The 16,209-nt window shown below is 43.6% G+C and overlaps 1 protein-coding gene and 1 non-coding gene across 2 annotated transcripts; both read right to left on the bottom strand.

The window, feature by feature from the left end:
• Positions 1-7,299: 7,299 nt before the first annotated feature.
• FMC1 (formation of mitochondrial complex V assembly factor 1 homolog) lies at positions 7,300-11,972 on the bottom strand. The gene is made up of 2 exons (XM_059172006.1): positions 11,730-11,972; positions 7,300-7,798 (listed from the first exon to the last, which is right to left on the bottom strand). The coding sequence occupies exons 1-2, from the start codon at positions 11,865-11,867 to the stop codon at positions 7,595-7,597; spliced, it is 342 nt and encodes a 113-aa protein (XP_059027989.1). The 5' UTR covers positions 11,868-11,972; the 3' UTR covers positions 7,300-7,594.
• Positions 11,973-12,493: 521 nt separating this feature from the next.
• On the bottom strand, positions 12,494-12,566 carry TRNAR-CCU (transfer RNA arginine (anticodon CCU)). Its single transcript has one exon. It is a non-coding gene; the product is annotated as a tRNA-Arg (tRNA).
• Positions 12,567-16,209: the final 3,643 nt, after the last annotated feature.

Raw genomic sequence — 16,209 nt, 5'->3', positions numbered from 1 at the left:
CTCTTTGCTCAGCAGGGAGCCTGCTTCCCCCTCTCTGCCTGCTGCTCTGTCTACTTGTGATCTGTCTGTCAAATAAATAAAATCTTTAAAAAAAAAAAATTTTATGTGCATCAGGGACGCCTGGGTGGCTCAGTCGTTAAGCGTTTGTCTTTGGCTTGGGTTCTGATCCCAGGATCCTGGGATGGCATCAGGCTCTCTGGTTGGCCTAGAGCCTGCTTTTCCCTCTCCTACTCCCCCTGCTTGTGTTCCCTCTCTTGCTGTCAGATAAATAAAAATATTAAAAAAAAATTTATGTGCATCAACCTGGAACTTATAATCTATTAGCAAGAAAAAAACAAAGTAATAGTTGTAGTCCCAAGATCCGTTTAAATGCACATTGGGCCAAGGGGCACCTGGCTGACTCAGAGGTTGATCTCAGGGCTGTGAGTTCAAGCCCCACATTGGGTGTAGAGATTACTAGGGGAAAAATAAAAAAGTAAATAACTAAAATGCATATTGGGCCAATAAAATTTCTTAAACTACGTTGTCTTTTGTAGCTGACAAAATAGTTTCCCTCCAATTATTCAAAGAACTCAAAATTCCAACAACTCCAAAACTATTAATATCATTAAAAACAATTTACAGGGCGCCTGGGTGGCTCAGTGGTTAAGCCGCTGCCTTCGGCTCAGGTCATGATCTCAGGGTCCTGGGATCGAGTCCCGCATCGGGCTCTCTGCTCAGCAGGGAGCCTGCTTCCTCCTCTCTCTCTCTCTGCCTGCCTCTCTGCCTACTTGTGATTTCTCTCTGTCAAATAAATAAATAAATAAATCTTTAAAAACAATTTACAGTAAACTGGGGTTCCTAGGTGGCTCAGTCCTTAAGCGTCTGCCTTCAGCTCAGGTCATATCTCAGGGCCCTGGGTTTGAGTCCCACATTGGGCTCCCTGCTCCGTGGGAAGCCTGCTTCTCCTCCTCCCATTCCCTCTGCTTGTGTTCCTTCTCTCGCTGTGTTTCTGTCAAACAAAATCTTAAAATAAATAAAAATAAAAGTGTACAGATTATTCTGTCCTAGAGGGAGGTATAGTATATATACATATATACAGTATGAGACAATACCCTTAGGTGAAAAGCAGAGCCACACGTTGAATAATGTGTTAATGAAGAGAATTTAGTTTTTTACTTCCTACTTTTCTGGTTGCTTACATTTTTTTTTTTTTTTTTAAAGATTTTATTTATTTATTTGACAGAGAGAAATCACAAGTAGATGGAGAGGCAGGTAGAGAGAGAGGAAGGGAAGCAGGCTCCCTGCTGAGCAGAGAGCCCGATGCGGGACTCGATCCCAGGACCCTGAGATCATGACCTGAGCCGAAGGCAGCGGCCCAACCCACTGAGCCACCCAGGCGCCCATCTGGTTGCTTACATTTTAAATGGGTCTCCTAAAAACAGCATACTTTTTTTTTTTATTTAATCCGATATTCACTTATAATTGAATTTATTCATTTATATCCATGTAATTACTTACATGTTTGGGCTTAAAGTTTATTTTGTCTATTTGTCTCAACAATTCAATTTTCTCTCCTTTCCTGTCTGCTTTCTAATCATTCCATTTTCTGCCCTTCTAGTAGTTTGGAAGTTTTATTCTTATTTTAGTAGTTACCCTAAAAGTTATAATAGGCATTCTTAACCAGTACCTTTTCACTTCCCCCAGATAATACAAAAAACTTAGAAAACTAACTCCAATTAACCTTTCCTGAAGTTATGTACCCATTATCATGTGTTTTAGTTCTATGTTCTTTAAAACCCAACTTCATATACTGTTCATTTGCCACTTTTTTTTTTTCCTCTTTATTCCTTCTGGAATCTCTGCCTTTCCATCTGGGATCACTTCCCTTTTGTCTGAAGTTTAAACTTTAGGACATGAGTCAGCAATCTACAGTCCACAGGCCAAATCCAGCCCACTGCCCATTTTTCTGAATAGTTTCATTGGACTGCCTCCAGGCTCATTCATTTACTATTGTCTCTAGTTGCTTTTGCAGTTGCACTACCACAGCATTGTTGTTGAGTGGTTGTGACAGATACTGTATGGCCAGCAAGACTGACATATTTACTATCTGGCTTTTTACAGAAGTTTGCCTAATCTGCTTCAGAATTTGCTTTTACATTGGTCTGCTAATGGGAAACTGTCCCATTCCTGTTGATCAGAAACTATCTTTCTTTTCCCTTTCTTAATTCTAGGTGGGTATTTTTTTTTTTTAAAGATTTTATTTATTTATTTGACAGACAGAGATCACAAGTAGGCAGAGAGGCAGTCAGAGAGAGGAGGAAGCAGGCTCCCTGCTGAGCAGAGAGCCCGATGCGGGGCTCGATCCCAGGATCCTGGGATCATGACCCGGGCCAAAGGCAGAGGCTTTAACCCACTGAGCCACCCAGGCACCCCGGTGGGTATTTTTATTGGGTATAAAATTCTAGGTTTGAGTTTACTTTCTTTCAGCATGTTCATTCCACCTTTCTTTTGCCTTTTACCTTCCATTGCTCCTGTGAAGTCTGTCACCCCTTTGCAGATAGTTGGCTGCTTTAAAATTCTGTTCTTTTTACTCTGGGTATCCTGCAATTTTACTATGGTGTATCTGGGTGTGGATTAGTTTTTTTTCTGCTTTTAGGGTTCATTCAGCTTTTTTTTTTTTTTTTTAAGATTTTATTTATTCATTCAACAGACAGAGATCACAAGCAGGCAGAGAGGCAGACAGAGAGGAAGGGAAGCAGGCTCCCTGCTGAGCAGAGAGCCCAATTCGGGGCTTGACTCCAGGACCCTGGGATCATGACCTGAGCCAAAGGCAGAGGCTTTAGCCCACTGAGCCACCCAGGCACCCCATGTTTAGCTATTCTTAAATATTGTTTCTCACGCATCCACTTCTGAAACTCCCAAGTGTTTATTAGACGGTTTTCACTGTAATCTCTTTAGTCTCCATTTTCTACCTTGTCTTGCCAAGCTGTCTTCTTGATATTTTGACAAATGTGATAGTTCATTAGTCTCCTTTCAGCTGTATCTAGTCTGCTGTTAAATAGATCAACTGAATTATTTATTTTTTCAGTTCTAGAATTTTTATTGGTTTCTTTTTCAAGTCTACTATGTCATTTCTTAATAGTTTTTGATTCCCTGGTAAAATTTCCAAGCCTGGCTATTCTTTGACGCTACTGAACATAATTTCTTTGTAATCTGAGTTTGCTAAATCCAATTATCTGAAGTTTTTTGTAGTTATATTTCTGTTGCCTGTTGTTTCTGCTGGTTTTCACTCATGGACTCTTTGTTTTCTTGTATGTCTGGTTATCTTTATATGTTGAGCCATATTTTTGAAAAATTACATATAAGAGGGGTGCCTGGGTGGCTCAGTGGGTTAAGCCTCTGTCTTCGCCTCAGGTAATGGGCTCAGGGTCCTGGGATCAAGCCCCGCATCGGGCTCTCTGCTCAGTGGGGAGCCTGCTTCCCCCTCTCCCTTTGCCTGCCTCTCTGCCTACTTATGATTTCTCTCTGTCAAATAAATAAACAAATAAATCTTTTTTAAAAATTACATACAGGAATAATACAAACCAAAGTAGGATATTATGCTATCTTCCTCCAAAGCTTTTTATTTTTCTGATAGGTAACTGTAGACCTTACTAGTCAAGGACCACTGTAATACAGGTTCAAGGCCTCAATTCCTCTTGACCATCAAAATGACAAAAAAATCAGCTGAGAATCTGGCAAGGATTTTTTTACTTACAGTTCATCTTTGAGGGTGAACTTCAGGGTTCTAGATTCAAGTGGATGCGGATTTTTTAGAGTGCCTACCCTGGTGGGCCCTAGACTTTGTGTTAACCCTAAAAACCCACCAAAAGTGTAGCTCAGTTTCAATACAAAGCTATTACCTACACAACTGGCAAGTGCCCTGAAGCCAAATTTGTGCCTTTATGTGCTACATTTACAAGGGACAAGCAAGTAGTTCAAGGAAGAGGAATAAGAGATAAGAGGTCTGGACTAGAGTATTAGAGAGATTCAGGGGATTCTTAGGAAGTAGAATCTAATTAATTCAGTGATTATTTAACTGAGGGTATGAAGGAGAAAGCAGTCAAGAATGACCCTGTTTTCTGCTTTGAACGACTGAGTACAGGTGTCAGTATCAGAGGAGACTTATAGGGGAAGATGATGAGGTTCCATTTTGGATGCTTTGAATTTGAGATGCCTTTGAATCATCTAAGTGGTGTTGTCTTTGAAGCAGCTGGACATAGAGGGCTAGAGGAGGGCTTGGACTGGAGGTAGCCTGTTCATGATAATTGAAGCCTGGGAAGTAGAGGTGATTTCACCCAGGGAAAGCATATCACGTGTGAGGTAACAACCTAGACTTGAACCTGAACAATGCAAACATATTAGGGACATGCAGGAGCGTAAACTGAAGACAGATGGCTAGAGCAAGAGAAGAAAACAAGAATGTGATGTCATCAAAGACAAGAAAAAAGAATGGTCATTAGTGTCAAATGCTTCCTAGAGTGGCACCGAATTGGCTCAGTAAGTAAAGCATTGAACACTTGAGCTCGATATCATGAGTTCAAGACCCTTCCTAGAGATCAAGCAAGGTAAAGAATGATCCCTGAGTTTAATGACCTGAAGGTCATTTGTAACCTTGCGAAGCAGTTCAGGTAGAGTGGAGGGGCAGAAACCAGATTACAGTGGACTGAGGATGATTGGGCAGTGAAAAATGCAGAAAATGATGCAACACGGATTATTAATCTCAAAATTAGTATGTTAAGCAAAAGAAGCCTACTCCAGAGTACATACTATAGAGTGCATTTGGATGAAATTCCTAAGCAGGCCAAACTAATTTATGCTGACAGCAACCAGGGGTGGGGAAGGGGAATAGACGACAGAGGGGCACAGGGCAACTTTTGGTCTGATGGAAATGTTCTATAGTTTTAATGGGGTTATTACACAGATGTGTGCACTTGTCTTTATTCACTGACCTGCACATTTAAAATGGGTATATTTATTATATAAATTATACGTCACTACAGCCTATTTCATGTTTTAAAATGTAGAAAATGAGGGGTGCCTCGCTGGCTCAGTCAGAGAAACATGTGACTCTTGATCTTGGGGTTCTGAGTTCAAGCCCCATGTTGAGTGAAGAGATTACTTAAATAAAAAACTTTTAAAAAACACGAAAACGTAGAAAATGAGTACAATTTATTAAATGACTTAATTTGTGAAGAGGTAGTAGCTGTAAAGGTATTTGTGTAAAAAATTGAGTGTTTTTATTTATTTTTAAGATTTATTATTTATTTTGGGAGAGAGTGGGGGAGAGGCAGAGGGACAGAATCCTTAAACAGACTCGCTGCTGAGCATGGAACCCAATGTGGGGGCTCCATCTCATGACTCATGAGATTGTGACCTGAGCTGAGTCAGACACTTAACCAATTGAGCCACCCAAGCATCTTTATCTTTTTATAAAAAGATTTATTCCAGGGGCGCCTGGGTGGCTCAGTGGGTTAAGCCGGTGCCTTCGGCTCAGGTCATGATCTCAGGGTCCTGGGATCGAGTCCCACATCGGGCTCTCTGCTGAGAGCCTGCTTCCCTCTCTCTCTCTCTCTGCCTGCCTCTCCATCTACTTGTGATTTCTCTCTGTCAAATAAATAAATAAAATCTTAAAAAAAAAAAAAAAAAAAAAAGATTTATTCCAGAGGGGCACCTGGGTGGCCTGGTGGATTAAGCGTCTACCTTCAGCTCAGGTCATGATCCTGGAGCCCCAGGACTGAGCCCAAAGTTGGGTGCTGTGCTCAGCAGGGAGTCTGCTGCTTCCTCTCCCTCTCTCAAATAAATAAATAAAATCTTTTAAAAAGGCGGTGGCGGGGGCACCTGGGCGGCTCAGTGGGTTAAACCTCTGCCTTCAGCTCAGGTCAGGATCTCAGGATCCTAGGATAAATATGGGGCACCTGTGTGGCCAGTGGTTTAAAGCCTCTGCCTTTGGCTCAGGTCATGATCTCAGGGTCCTGGGGTCGAGACCCGCATGGCCTCGGGCTTTCTACTCGGCAGGGAGCCTGCTTCCCTTCCTCTCTCTCTGCCTGCCTCTCTGCCTACCTGTGATCTCTGTCTGTCAAATAAATAAATAAATAAATAAAATTTTAAAGAATAAATAAATAAAGGAAATCAAAGCATCAACCTACTCTAATCCTCCTGCTCTCTTCATTTTACCAAAGTAAAACATCTTCAGATAATATTCTACTCATGAAATAAAGCAAGCGAAAAAATGTTAAGTATTTCTATCTTTTTGATCCATTAATTGAATAAATGCTTGTTTGACCTCATAATACTGCTGTTTTCGTTTTAATCTCGTATGGTGTTTTGAACTGCTTTATGAATAGATCCGTTCAGGTCGGACGCCTCCGTGTGAGTAGTACTTACTGAGCCGTGTATTCAAAATACTACGTGTACAGTCAACTGTGGAAGGTGCTTTGGAGACCACAGTGATGAATCAGACATGATCCTTACTCTTTAGCACCCTGCAGTCCAGGGAAAAAGAAGTCTTAAGACATGCCTATGAGACACTGACATGGACCACGAAGTGGGTACAAAGCCTGCTGCTGATTGACAGAAAGAGTAATTTCTGTTTGAGGATGTTAGAAGCAAAGAGAAGATTGAGGAGAACAGTGTAATAGTTCAGCCAAAAGATCATCAGTGCTTGAACTAGGAGAGAGGCAATGAGGACCGGTGGGGGAAAGGACAGTAGGACACCGCAGAAGCAGAAAGTGCCGATTCGATATGGAGAGGAGGGGGACAAGAACACAGAATGAAGTCAGCATTTACTTGGTCAGCCAAGGGCATGGTAGAGCCTTTCACACTGACAGACAATTCAAGAGGAAGAGCAGTTTCACAGATTAGAAGGCAGAAGTCAGTACGCTCAGTCCATCTCCCTCTCTGTAGACTCCCTCCCCGCCGCCTGAGTGGTGGCCATCTTCCTATACTGACAAGGGTCAATTCTGTCACCCTGTGGAGGTAATAGTCCCCAAATGGTGCTAGCCCCTGGAGGCTTCAGCCCACTGTAATTCAGCCCACACTTTTCTATATATACCCCTTCATTAACTCCCTGCAGTAACCCTATCTGTTACTCCTTTCTGTTGGAACCTTAAACATATATTTGTGTATTTTTAAATAAAGCGTATATATGTATGTATGCATGTATGTACGTATATAATTGTATGCTCGTATATAGGAAATATCTGGAAAGATACACACCAAACTGTTAGCAACAGCTTCCACCTGGTAATGGGGATGCAACAGCGTAGGGACAAGGGATAAGAAAAAAGACACCTTTTATTTTATATTCTGTACCATTTGAGTTACTTAAAACAGTAAGTTTGCATACTTTGAAAATAAAAATAATAGTTCTAAATGTAGATCAGAAGCATCAATCAGCCTAATACAAGAAGTTCAGTAAATTCACTGAAAGGATGAAACCTCCCTAAGAAACACTCGGTCACCAAAATTACAGAGAAAAACCCTAAACTTAAACAAAAATTTAATGATAAATACATATTGAAAGATGATTAAATTCTTGTATGATGGCAGCATCCAAGGACTCTCTCCATTCTCATGGCTCCCAGCCCTTCCCTCCAGGCTGCTGGGGTAACTTGAGACCCACTAAGCCAGCGGACTCCTCCACTGAGCGCTCACCCTTGCCATGAAATTCCTGATGAAGGGCCACGTGTTCTCGAATGCTGCGTAGGAGGCAGAGATAGGTGGCCGCTTGGAAATGAAGCTCATGTTGGGCTCTGCACAGCTTCTCACTGGTAACCTAGAAAGTAGCAAGGTCACAGACTTTATTAGCAGCCCAGCCAAGATACATGGCCACAAAGATTTCATAAGCATTCTCTAGAGTGAAAGTAAATGCAGAGAGGAAATATCAACATGTGTATGTGTATACTAATTACATATGTAGAGACACCCTGTAGTTGATTGAGAAAGCTGACCTCCAATTAATTGAAGAGGAATTTTACGCGGAGTATCACTGAAGAGTTTGAGGTCCTCAGATTTTAATACCCAAAAAATGTTATTTCAACTCCCTTGTCTTGCAAATGTTTTACAAATAAGGAAACTAAAGCCCAGAGAGACTTCAATGGTTGGCCACTGGCAGAGATGGGGAACTATAATCATTAATGTCACCTAAGGAATAAAATATAGAACTTCCTGCTCTTCAAATGAAAGTATACTTTATATATTTCTGACTTTGGTTAATGTGGTATAGGTCTTTCATTTCACTGAAAAGTAAAACCATTTTGTCTGGAAATAATAGCTTTGTCCCCAACAGTAACAAAATGAAGGTTTTATACATAAAAGTAATATGCATATACTTATATTACTTATTCTTTTATTTTTTCAGATTTTATTTATTTGACAGAGAGAGACCACAAGCAGGCAGAGAGGCAGGCAAAGAAGAGAGGAGCAAGCAGGCTCCCCGCTGAGCAGAGAGCCCAATGCAGGGCTCGATCCCAGGACCCTGGGATCATGACCTGAGCTGAAGGCAGAGGCTTTAAACCACTGAGCCACCCAGGTGCCACTTAATTATACTTTCTATATACTTATCCATCTGCCAAATCCAGATTCCAATGACCGTAAGTAGCTGGAAACTATATCCTTTCAGAAGATCCCAATGACTCCAAACCTTGTTTTCTCTTCTTCATAATTAATCTCGATTTAGTACACTGTCCTTTACTTGACTAGTTTTGTGTTCTGAGGTTGTGAGCAGAGGGCAGGAAAGGTGAAACAGATGTGTGCATGGCTTCAAGTTACTTGAGGCCCGTGTATATCTAACTGCAGATTAATCTCTGGGCACCAGTGCCTATGCAAACCCCTGTCTTTCACGTTTCTTTATTTGAATATGTAGGGTTAAAATCTGAAAATTAGAAAGTTGTGGTTTAAGATCTGAAGAGCCCACACAGAGATGTGCAGATCACATATGTGAAAATGGCACTCCAACTGCTCGAGAAAAGAATTCATCTTTAATCATTTAACTTTTTATAATTAAAAATTTATGAGCAACCAACACCAGTGTCAAATATCAACAAATGGTAATATCCATGTCTATTATATAAGCCCAACTGATAGGATCTGAAACAGCAATTCTGCACTAGTGTAGGAGAACACAGATTTTGACACAGCTGAGCTTGAATCATGAGTGAGAAGTGAAGGGTCAACAATATAAACAGAAAGTGGAATGCCGAGGGGGCTTAGTGGGTTGAGTGTCTGCCTTCAGCTCAAGTCTTGATCCCAGGGTCCTCGGACTGAGTCCTGCATCCGGCTCCCTGCTCTGTGAGGAGTCGTCTTCTCTCTCTCAAAAATAAATTTTTTAAAGTCTTAAAAAAAAAAAAAGTATACACAGTACTAAAAAGGACCAAAAAAGACCAAATGAAAAAGAAAACTCAGGGCGCCTACGTGGCTCAGTCAGGTAAGCACCCAACTCTTGGTTTCAGTTCAGGTCATGATCTCAGAGTCCTGGGATAGAGTGCTGCTCTGTGCGGAGGCCGCTTGAGATCTCTCTCCCTCTCCTGCTTGTCCCATCTCGCTTGCTCTCCAATAAATAAATCTTTGAAAAAAAAAAAAGAAAAGAAAACTGTATTTTCTCTAAGGAGAAAGCAGAGGTTCTTCCCTAAATGAACCCCTTCAGTTTAAGAAAAGATAAAGAAAATGAGTGTAGATGGTTATGGAGTTAGCTCTGAGCCAGCAGAAACAGAAAGCATCCCCCATAGCCTCATATGCATTTCTGGAATTTGTGGCATGAATTTCAAATGTATTTCCAAGGAATTTGAGAGCCATTACCAAGCCTCTCTCAAGGGAATAATGTTGCCTCCAGAAAGTACAACTATAATCATGTCACCTTAAAAATCTTAGAATGATGGTGCCTGGGTGGTTCAAGTCAGTTAAACATCCACTTCAGCTCAGGTCATGATCCCAGGATCCTGGGATCAAGTCCTGAATCCGGCTCCCTGCTCAGTGAGGAGTCTGCTTCTCTCTTTTCTCTCTCTCTCCTTCTGCCCTGCAACCCCACCCTTGACTTTCCTCCTGAAATCCCACTACTTCTTTATAGGAGGACCTCCTATTGTTTATTAAGTGCTTTGCTGTAAGGCTCCTCAGTTGGACTGCAAGCTTTGTCTTAAAAGACAGGATTCATGTGCATCTTATTCATAATTTTAGGCAAGTTCCTAAAGTCCCTACCATTTTGGCCTTTTAAAAATTTCTGAATTTTAGAGGTGACTGGGTGGCTCAGTCAGCTAGGCATTAGACTTGGTTTTTCAGCTCAGGTCATGGTTTTGGGGTCCCGGGATCAAGCCCAGTGGCAGCTCCACACTTAGCGTGGAGTCTGCTTGAGACTCTTGCTCTCTCCCTTTTCCTCTGCCACTTGCCCACTCTCTCTCTCTAATAAATCTTAAGAAAAAGGAAAATTTTGAATTTTAGTCCCATGTTGGGCATAGAGTTTACCCACATAAATATATGCCTATTTTTAATTTTTGAATTTTAGTTCTAAAATATTGCACTCTAGGGGCGCCTGGGTGGCTCAGTGGATTAAAGCCTCTGCCTTCAGCTCGGGTCGTGGTCCCAGGGTCCTGGGATTGAGCCCCGCATCGGGCTCTCTGCTCGGTGGCGAGCCTGCTTCTCCCCTCTCACTCTGCCTGCCTCTCTGCCTACTTGTGATCTCTCTGTCAAATAAATAAATAAAATCTTTTTAAAAAAATAAAATAAAATAAAATATTGCACTCTAACTTCCATGGCTCAAAAGATTGAGCGAAATGCTGGTTCTCCTTTTTCCCCACATTGTTCAAATGACAGTAGGCTACCTACCCTAGAGCGCAAAGTGACTCTCTAACCTATATTTCAGAGATTCCTTTCAACTTCCTTCGAAGCCTGATCCGAAACTCCACAGGCAACAATTAAACGAAAGAACTCTGTGAACGGAGGTTCTAGCTGTTCCTATGCATGTACCCTCACTGGTCAGTGTCCCTGAGCCTCAGTTGTCCCACTTGAAAAATAAAATCGCTTCCACCTGCTCTTGCCTAAGGGGAATATGGAGTGTGGGATTCACAAAGGAATTTCCCAAGGATGGCTTCCCATATGTTCAAATTTATCTGCTATGGAAGGAAAAAAATGTATCTGGTCAGATAACCACGTTAATGTTGGGGCAGCACAATCTCATGGCAGGTTTCTAGTTCAGCTCTACAAGGCACCATTTCCTTAAATGGGGTACGGGATACAACAGTGTCTGCCGAGCTACTATTCCTCATCTTATTACAGTTCTCTTTTCTGCATCAAACACTGGTTTTCAGAATAACTACTAGAGGAAGGGCGAGGAGAATGGTGGATAAACGCTGTAGCTAGTAACCCTACACTCTCCAAGTACGTCTCTTCTTTTCCCCCATCTCTCCGACTTCACTGATCTTTCTCCTCCGCACCTGCAGAAGCCCAGCCAATAAAATCCTCGGGACGTCTCCATTCCACGGCCACTTTCCTGTTCGGCTGGTCCTTGGTTAGTTCCTGGGAGACCCGGCCTAGGGCCTGGATCTGTTTGGCCAGAACCCGGGCTGGGTGGGAGGGTCGCTGCCATGAAATGCAGGCGCTGAGCCCCAGTGCTCCCAACCCCTGCCCATATTCCCCACCCACTCCCACCCCCAGCCCCACTCCCACCCCCAGTGGAAAGGACGCTGGACTCAGGAACCCGAATCAGGCTTCCGTACCCGATGTGCACGGAAAGCTTTCACGAGGTACCGATAGGCCGCGGTGTCGCGATAGGGTCGGCCCGTGGCCTCGTTCATGTAGCGCAATTCCCGTAGAAGACCTCGTAAAGTGCGCGCAGGGGACCCCAGGGCCGCCATTTTCCCGTCCTCGGAGCGCGATGCCCAATGGCGCCCTACGCCCCCTCTAACTCTTCCCCCCCCCCAGCTCAGCCGCTAAATGGTACAATCGGACGCTGACTACTGGGTCCCCCCCATCGAATGCAGAGTAGTGGAGTATCTCACTTCCCTTCTCTGCGGGGCCTTACTAATCAAACACCGAGTGGCATCCTAAGGAGTTAAGGGAAAAGCAAACGAAAGCCGAGTTTAACTGACTCACCGGGTCCGTAAGAAAAAGCGAGAAAGGCTGGGCTAGGGGAAAGGTTCTTTGCTGACTGCGTCATTTAAAACGTCATTAGCTGACCGCTGAGTCTCGAGAATAAGTGCGCCTGGTGGGAGTGGGTGCTGATTTTAAACATAACACGAAAGATACGTTTTGGTACCTAGAGGGGATAGCAGAATTCAAAGTACTGACTTCCCAGAAATCTCACGGCACTATACGACTCGGAAGAAGGAAATGGGAATATTCTTATTCTCTCAAACTGTAGCCCATCACCTAGGAAAACCACACATATCCTTCCCATTTTTAAGAAAGTAAAATTAAGTTAGCATATTTCGATGTAGTTCTCTAAAAACGGTAAAAGTTATTTTGAGGACGAAAAGCTAACCACCCCAGATGGGACTCGAACCCACAATCCCTGGCTTAGGAGGCCAATGCCTTATCCATTAGGCCACTGGGGCTTCTGTGAACGAGTTGCTCCAGCAACGTATTCAATTCTTTTTTCCTCTTTGGTACGTCATCGTCATCTAGGACGCCTTTTAACCTATCCTAAGACACCACACCTAGTACCAACATGAGGGGTGAGGCATGCTGGGAGTTGTAGTTCAGCGAACAAGAGCCCGCGTTCCAGCTCCAAAGGCTTTACCCTCGAAACAGCACCGCTGAGCCGGACGGAGAACGGGCGCGCGCACGGTTTTGCGTCCGCGTTTGCCTGCTCCGTACCCCTGCGCCTGCGCAAAAGTGGGCAAGCGATGTCGCGGAGCAGAGCGCGCTGGGTACACTGGTCGAAGCTCGGAGACTCGCCCTCTGAGCTTCTCCGGCGTCGGATTTTTACCGGAAACAGGCGGCCCCTTCCGGTGTTGCGGCTTTCCGGATTTCGCTTGCCCCCAACCCGCCGTTAGGTGGCGTCCGCATCGGTCACTTTCTGTTTCCGGTTGAAGCGCTGAGGCCATTTCCGCAAAGCCATTGGCGAGTAGGGGACGTGTGTGTTACGTTTAGAGTTGCCGGGTGTAAGATAAACGTGGGACAGCGGGGATTGATTTATTAATTCGCTGGAAATTAGCTAATCCGAAATAATTAGGACCTCTTTTTTCTGGCTCTGGTCCTAATTGTGCAGCTTGGGCAAGTCACCTCTCATTATCAGCAACCTTAACTCCTCTTTTAAAATCTCGCAGTGGCTCCCTCCTGCCCCTGAAACTTTCGGACCCTTTCCTGTGTCGTAACCGTCATCTCTCCTCGTTTCCTCACGCCTTTGCGCCTGGTACCCCAGCTTCTCTCGCGCCTGGCGCCCCAGCTTCTCTCGTTGTCTTTCCTCCATTCCTGTTGCTCTCTCCGCCGGAGGTTGAACCATTTTGTGTTAACATTCCTATTTACCTTTTGGGCTTCCAGTTTTCCTCGTTTTCAAGTCTAGGTCAGGAACTGCCCTAGGCCTTTGTGGGTAGTATGGTCAAGTTAAAACCTCCGCGCTTCTGGAGGGTCTCTAGATGACGTGTGAATCGCACCTCTTACACATAGGATACCTGTGTCTCCTCTCCAAGAAGCAACTGGTCAGATTCCTGAAGTCCCACTTTTTTTTTTTTCTTCCTTTTCCAAGATTTTATTCATTCATTTGAAGGAGAGCGTGGAGGGAAGGGGGCAGAGGAAGAGGGAGAAGCAGGCTCCCCGCTGAGCAGGAAGCCTGACTGGGGGGGTTGATCCCAGCCCCTGAGATAATGAATTCCCACTTTTTTTTTTTTTTTTTAAGATTTATTTATTTGACAGAGAGAAATCACAAGTAGACAGAGAGGCAGCCAGAGAGAAGCTGGCTCCCTGCTGAGCAGAGAGCCCGATGCGGGACTCGATCCGAGGACCCTGAGATCAAGACCTGAGCCAAAGGCAGTGGCTTAACCCACTGAGCCACCCAGGTGCCCCTGAATTCCCATTTCTAACAGCTCCCTCCTCTTGGGTCCTTGTCAGGGTTCACCAGATTTAGCTGTGGCCAGTTTCGAGGGAACAGTTCATAATCCGGCTAGAATCCTGACACTTACAGCATGAACATAGGAGGAGACCAGACTAGAATGACTTAATATGAATGAATTAGGGTTTGGGGAGAATGTTATCAGTTATTCATTTCTTAATATTGTTAACTAGAAAACCACAGGCTGAAAATGGCCTCACTTAGATTAAGGCCCCAAGTCAGTAAACCAAGAATTAACACTTAACCTGACTGCAGTTAGAAACCCTCAGAAATTGAACCTATGGGGCACCTGGGTGGCTCAGTGGGTTAAGCCTCTGCCTTTGGCTCAGGTCATGATCTCAGGGTCTTTGAATCCAGCCCCACATCAGGCTCCCTGCACAGTGGGAAGCCTGCTTCCCCCCTCTCTCTCTGCCTCGCTCTCTGCCTACTTGTGATCTCTCTCTCTCTGTTAAATAAATTTGAAAAGAAAAGAAAGAAGAAAGAAAAGGAATTGAACCTATAACCAGTCAGTATGGAAATTTACTGGTCAGCACTAGGAAATTGATAGACTCCTTCCATTACCCTCAGGAAGGCAGCATTGCTTAAAACAATGGATTCTTAGCTAATAATTCCCTTTTTGTAACTATTTCTATCTTTAAAAAGCCTTTCGTTTTCTGTAGCCCTTTGGAGCTCCCCTATACTTGCTGGATGGGATGCTACCTGTTTTATGACTTGATTAATAAAGCCAATTAAATCTTTCAAATTTAGTCAGCTGAATATTTGTTATTAAACTATAAATTTGTTTAACTAGCTTTCTAAGATATAGCAAATTTAAGCCAGCTCTGAGGAAGTGGGAGAATTTATTGGAAATAGGCCTTCTATAACTTTATATGTTGTGGTACAGAGTAATTACTAATTCTCAATTCCTTTTTACTAAATGGCCAAGAGGCCCTTTTCTTCTGCTCTAAGCCATTCTTACGCAAAGAGTAAATAATCATGAAATGTTAGCTATTTGTAGCCACTAGCCTCCAAAGATGGGCTTCCAAGAGTCTTCTCTTTTTATACATAACTTGCTCCTAACATCAAGAGATGAAGCTTGGGATGCCTGGGTGGCTCAGTGGGTTAAGTGTCTGCCTTCTGCTCAGGTCATGATCTCCTGGGATCGAGTCCTGCATTGGGCTCCCTGCAAGGCTTCTCCTTCTGGCTGCTGCTCCCCCTACTTGTGTGCTCACACTCTCTCTCTCTGACAAATAAACAGATAAAATCTAAAAAAAAAAAAAAAAAAAAAAAAAAATTTCACCAGTTTAAAAAAAAGAGGTAAAGCTTATTTACCATCCCACCCACCCCTCCCCCTCTTGAATCTGAGCGGGCCTTCTGATTAGCTTTGACCAACAGAATACAGCAGAAGTGAAATTCTAGGCCATCTATCCAAGACCAGGCCTTAAAACTAGCAACTTTCACTTCTGCGTCTTATCTAGCTACCAGGCTGCAAGATCCCCAAGGCCTGTGGAGGAGTACTGAGATAGCACCAAGTGAGCTCTCTGCTGAGTTTTTTTGTTTTTGTTTTAGATTTTATTTATTTGAGAGAGCGAGCATGAGAAGGGGGAGGGTCAGAGAGAGAAGCATACTCCCTGCCAAGCAAGGAGCCTGATGTGGGACTGAATCCTGGGACTCCAGGCTCATGACCTGAGCCAAAAGCAGTTGCTTAACTAACTGAGCCACCCAGGCACCCCAAGAAAGGCATGTGTAAACCATCTTGAATTTCCTAATCCAGCAGCACTTGCAAAGACCACAGTCTCTGCCGGATAGAGCAGAGACTTGCCCAGCTAAGCCCCGTTAACTCCAAGAATCATTAAAGGTGATAAGAGGCTGTTGTTTGGGAATGATTCCGCTAAGTTTTGAAAGTACTCTGTAACAACAAAACAGCAAATCAGTCTGAAAAAGTTTGTGGGAACAATTTAGCCAAATTTCTCAGTTTTGCAGCTTTGGAAAGTCTTTAGGTTCCTAATTGCAAGGCTACAAACTCAAAACCCTACAGCAGAGACCAGGCGGGTAATACAAATGTAAAACTGGCCAGATGGGTTCCTACATCCTGCAAAGGAGCTAGCTGCTTTTCAGCTCAATCTCTGTTGCAAAGTAGGAAAGTGTTGCCAGTGTTGCCAGAGCCA

The sequence above is a fragment of the Mustela lutreola genome, chromosome 4, assembly GCF_030435805.1.
Source record: "Mustela lutreola isolate mMusLut2 chromosome 4, mMusLut2.pri, whole genome shotgun sequence".
Classification (NCBI taxonomy): domain Eukaryota; kingdom Metazoa; phylum Chordata; class Mammalia; order Carnivora; family Mustelidae; genus Mustela; species Mustela lutreola.
Note: the sequence above shows the minus strand (reverse complement) of the source record. Positions and strands in the feature narration are given on the sequence as shown.

Coding starts and splice junctions, on each gene's coding strand:
- FMC1 (XM_059172006.1), bottom strand. CDS start 11,867: ATGGCGGCCCTGGGGTCCCCTGCGCGCACTTTACGAGGTCTTCTACGG. Junction 7,799..11,729: donor AAGCTTTCCGTGCACATCGG/GTACGGAAGCCT, acceptor GCTACTTTCTAG/GTTACCAGTGAGAAGCTGTG.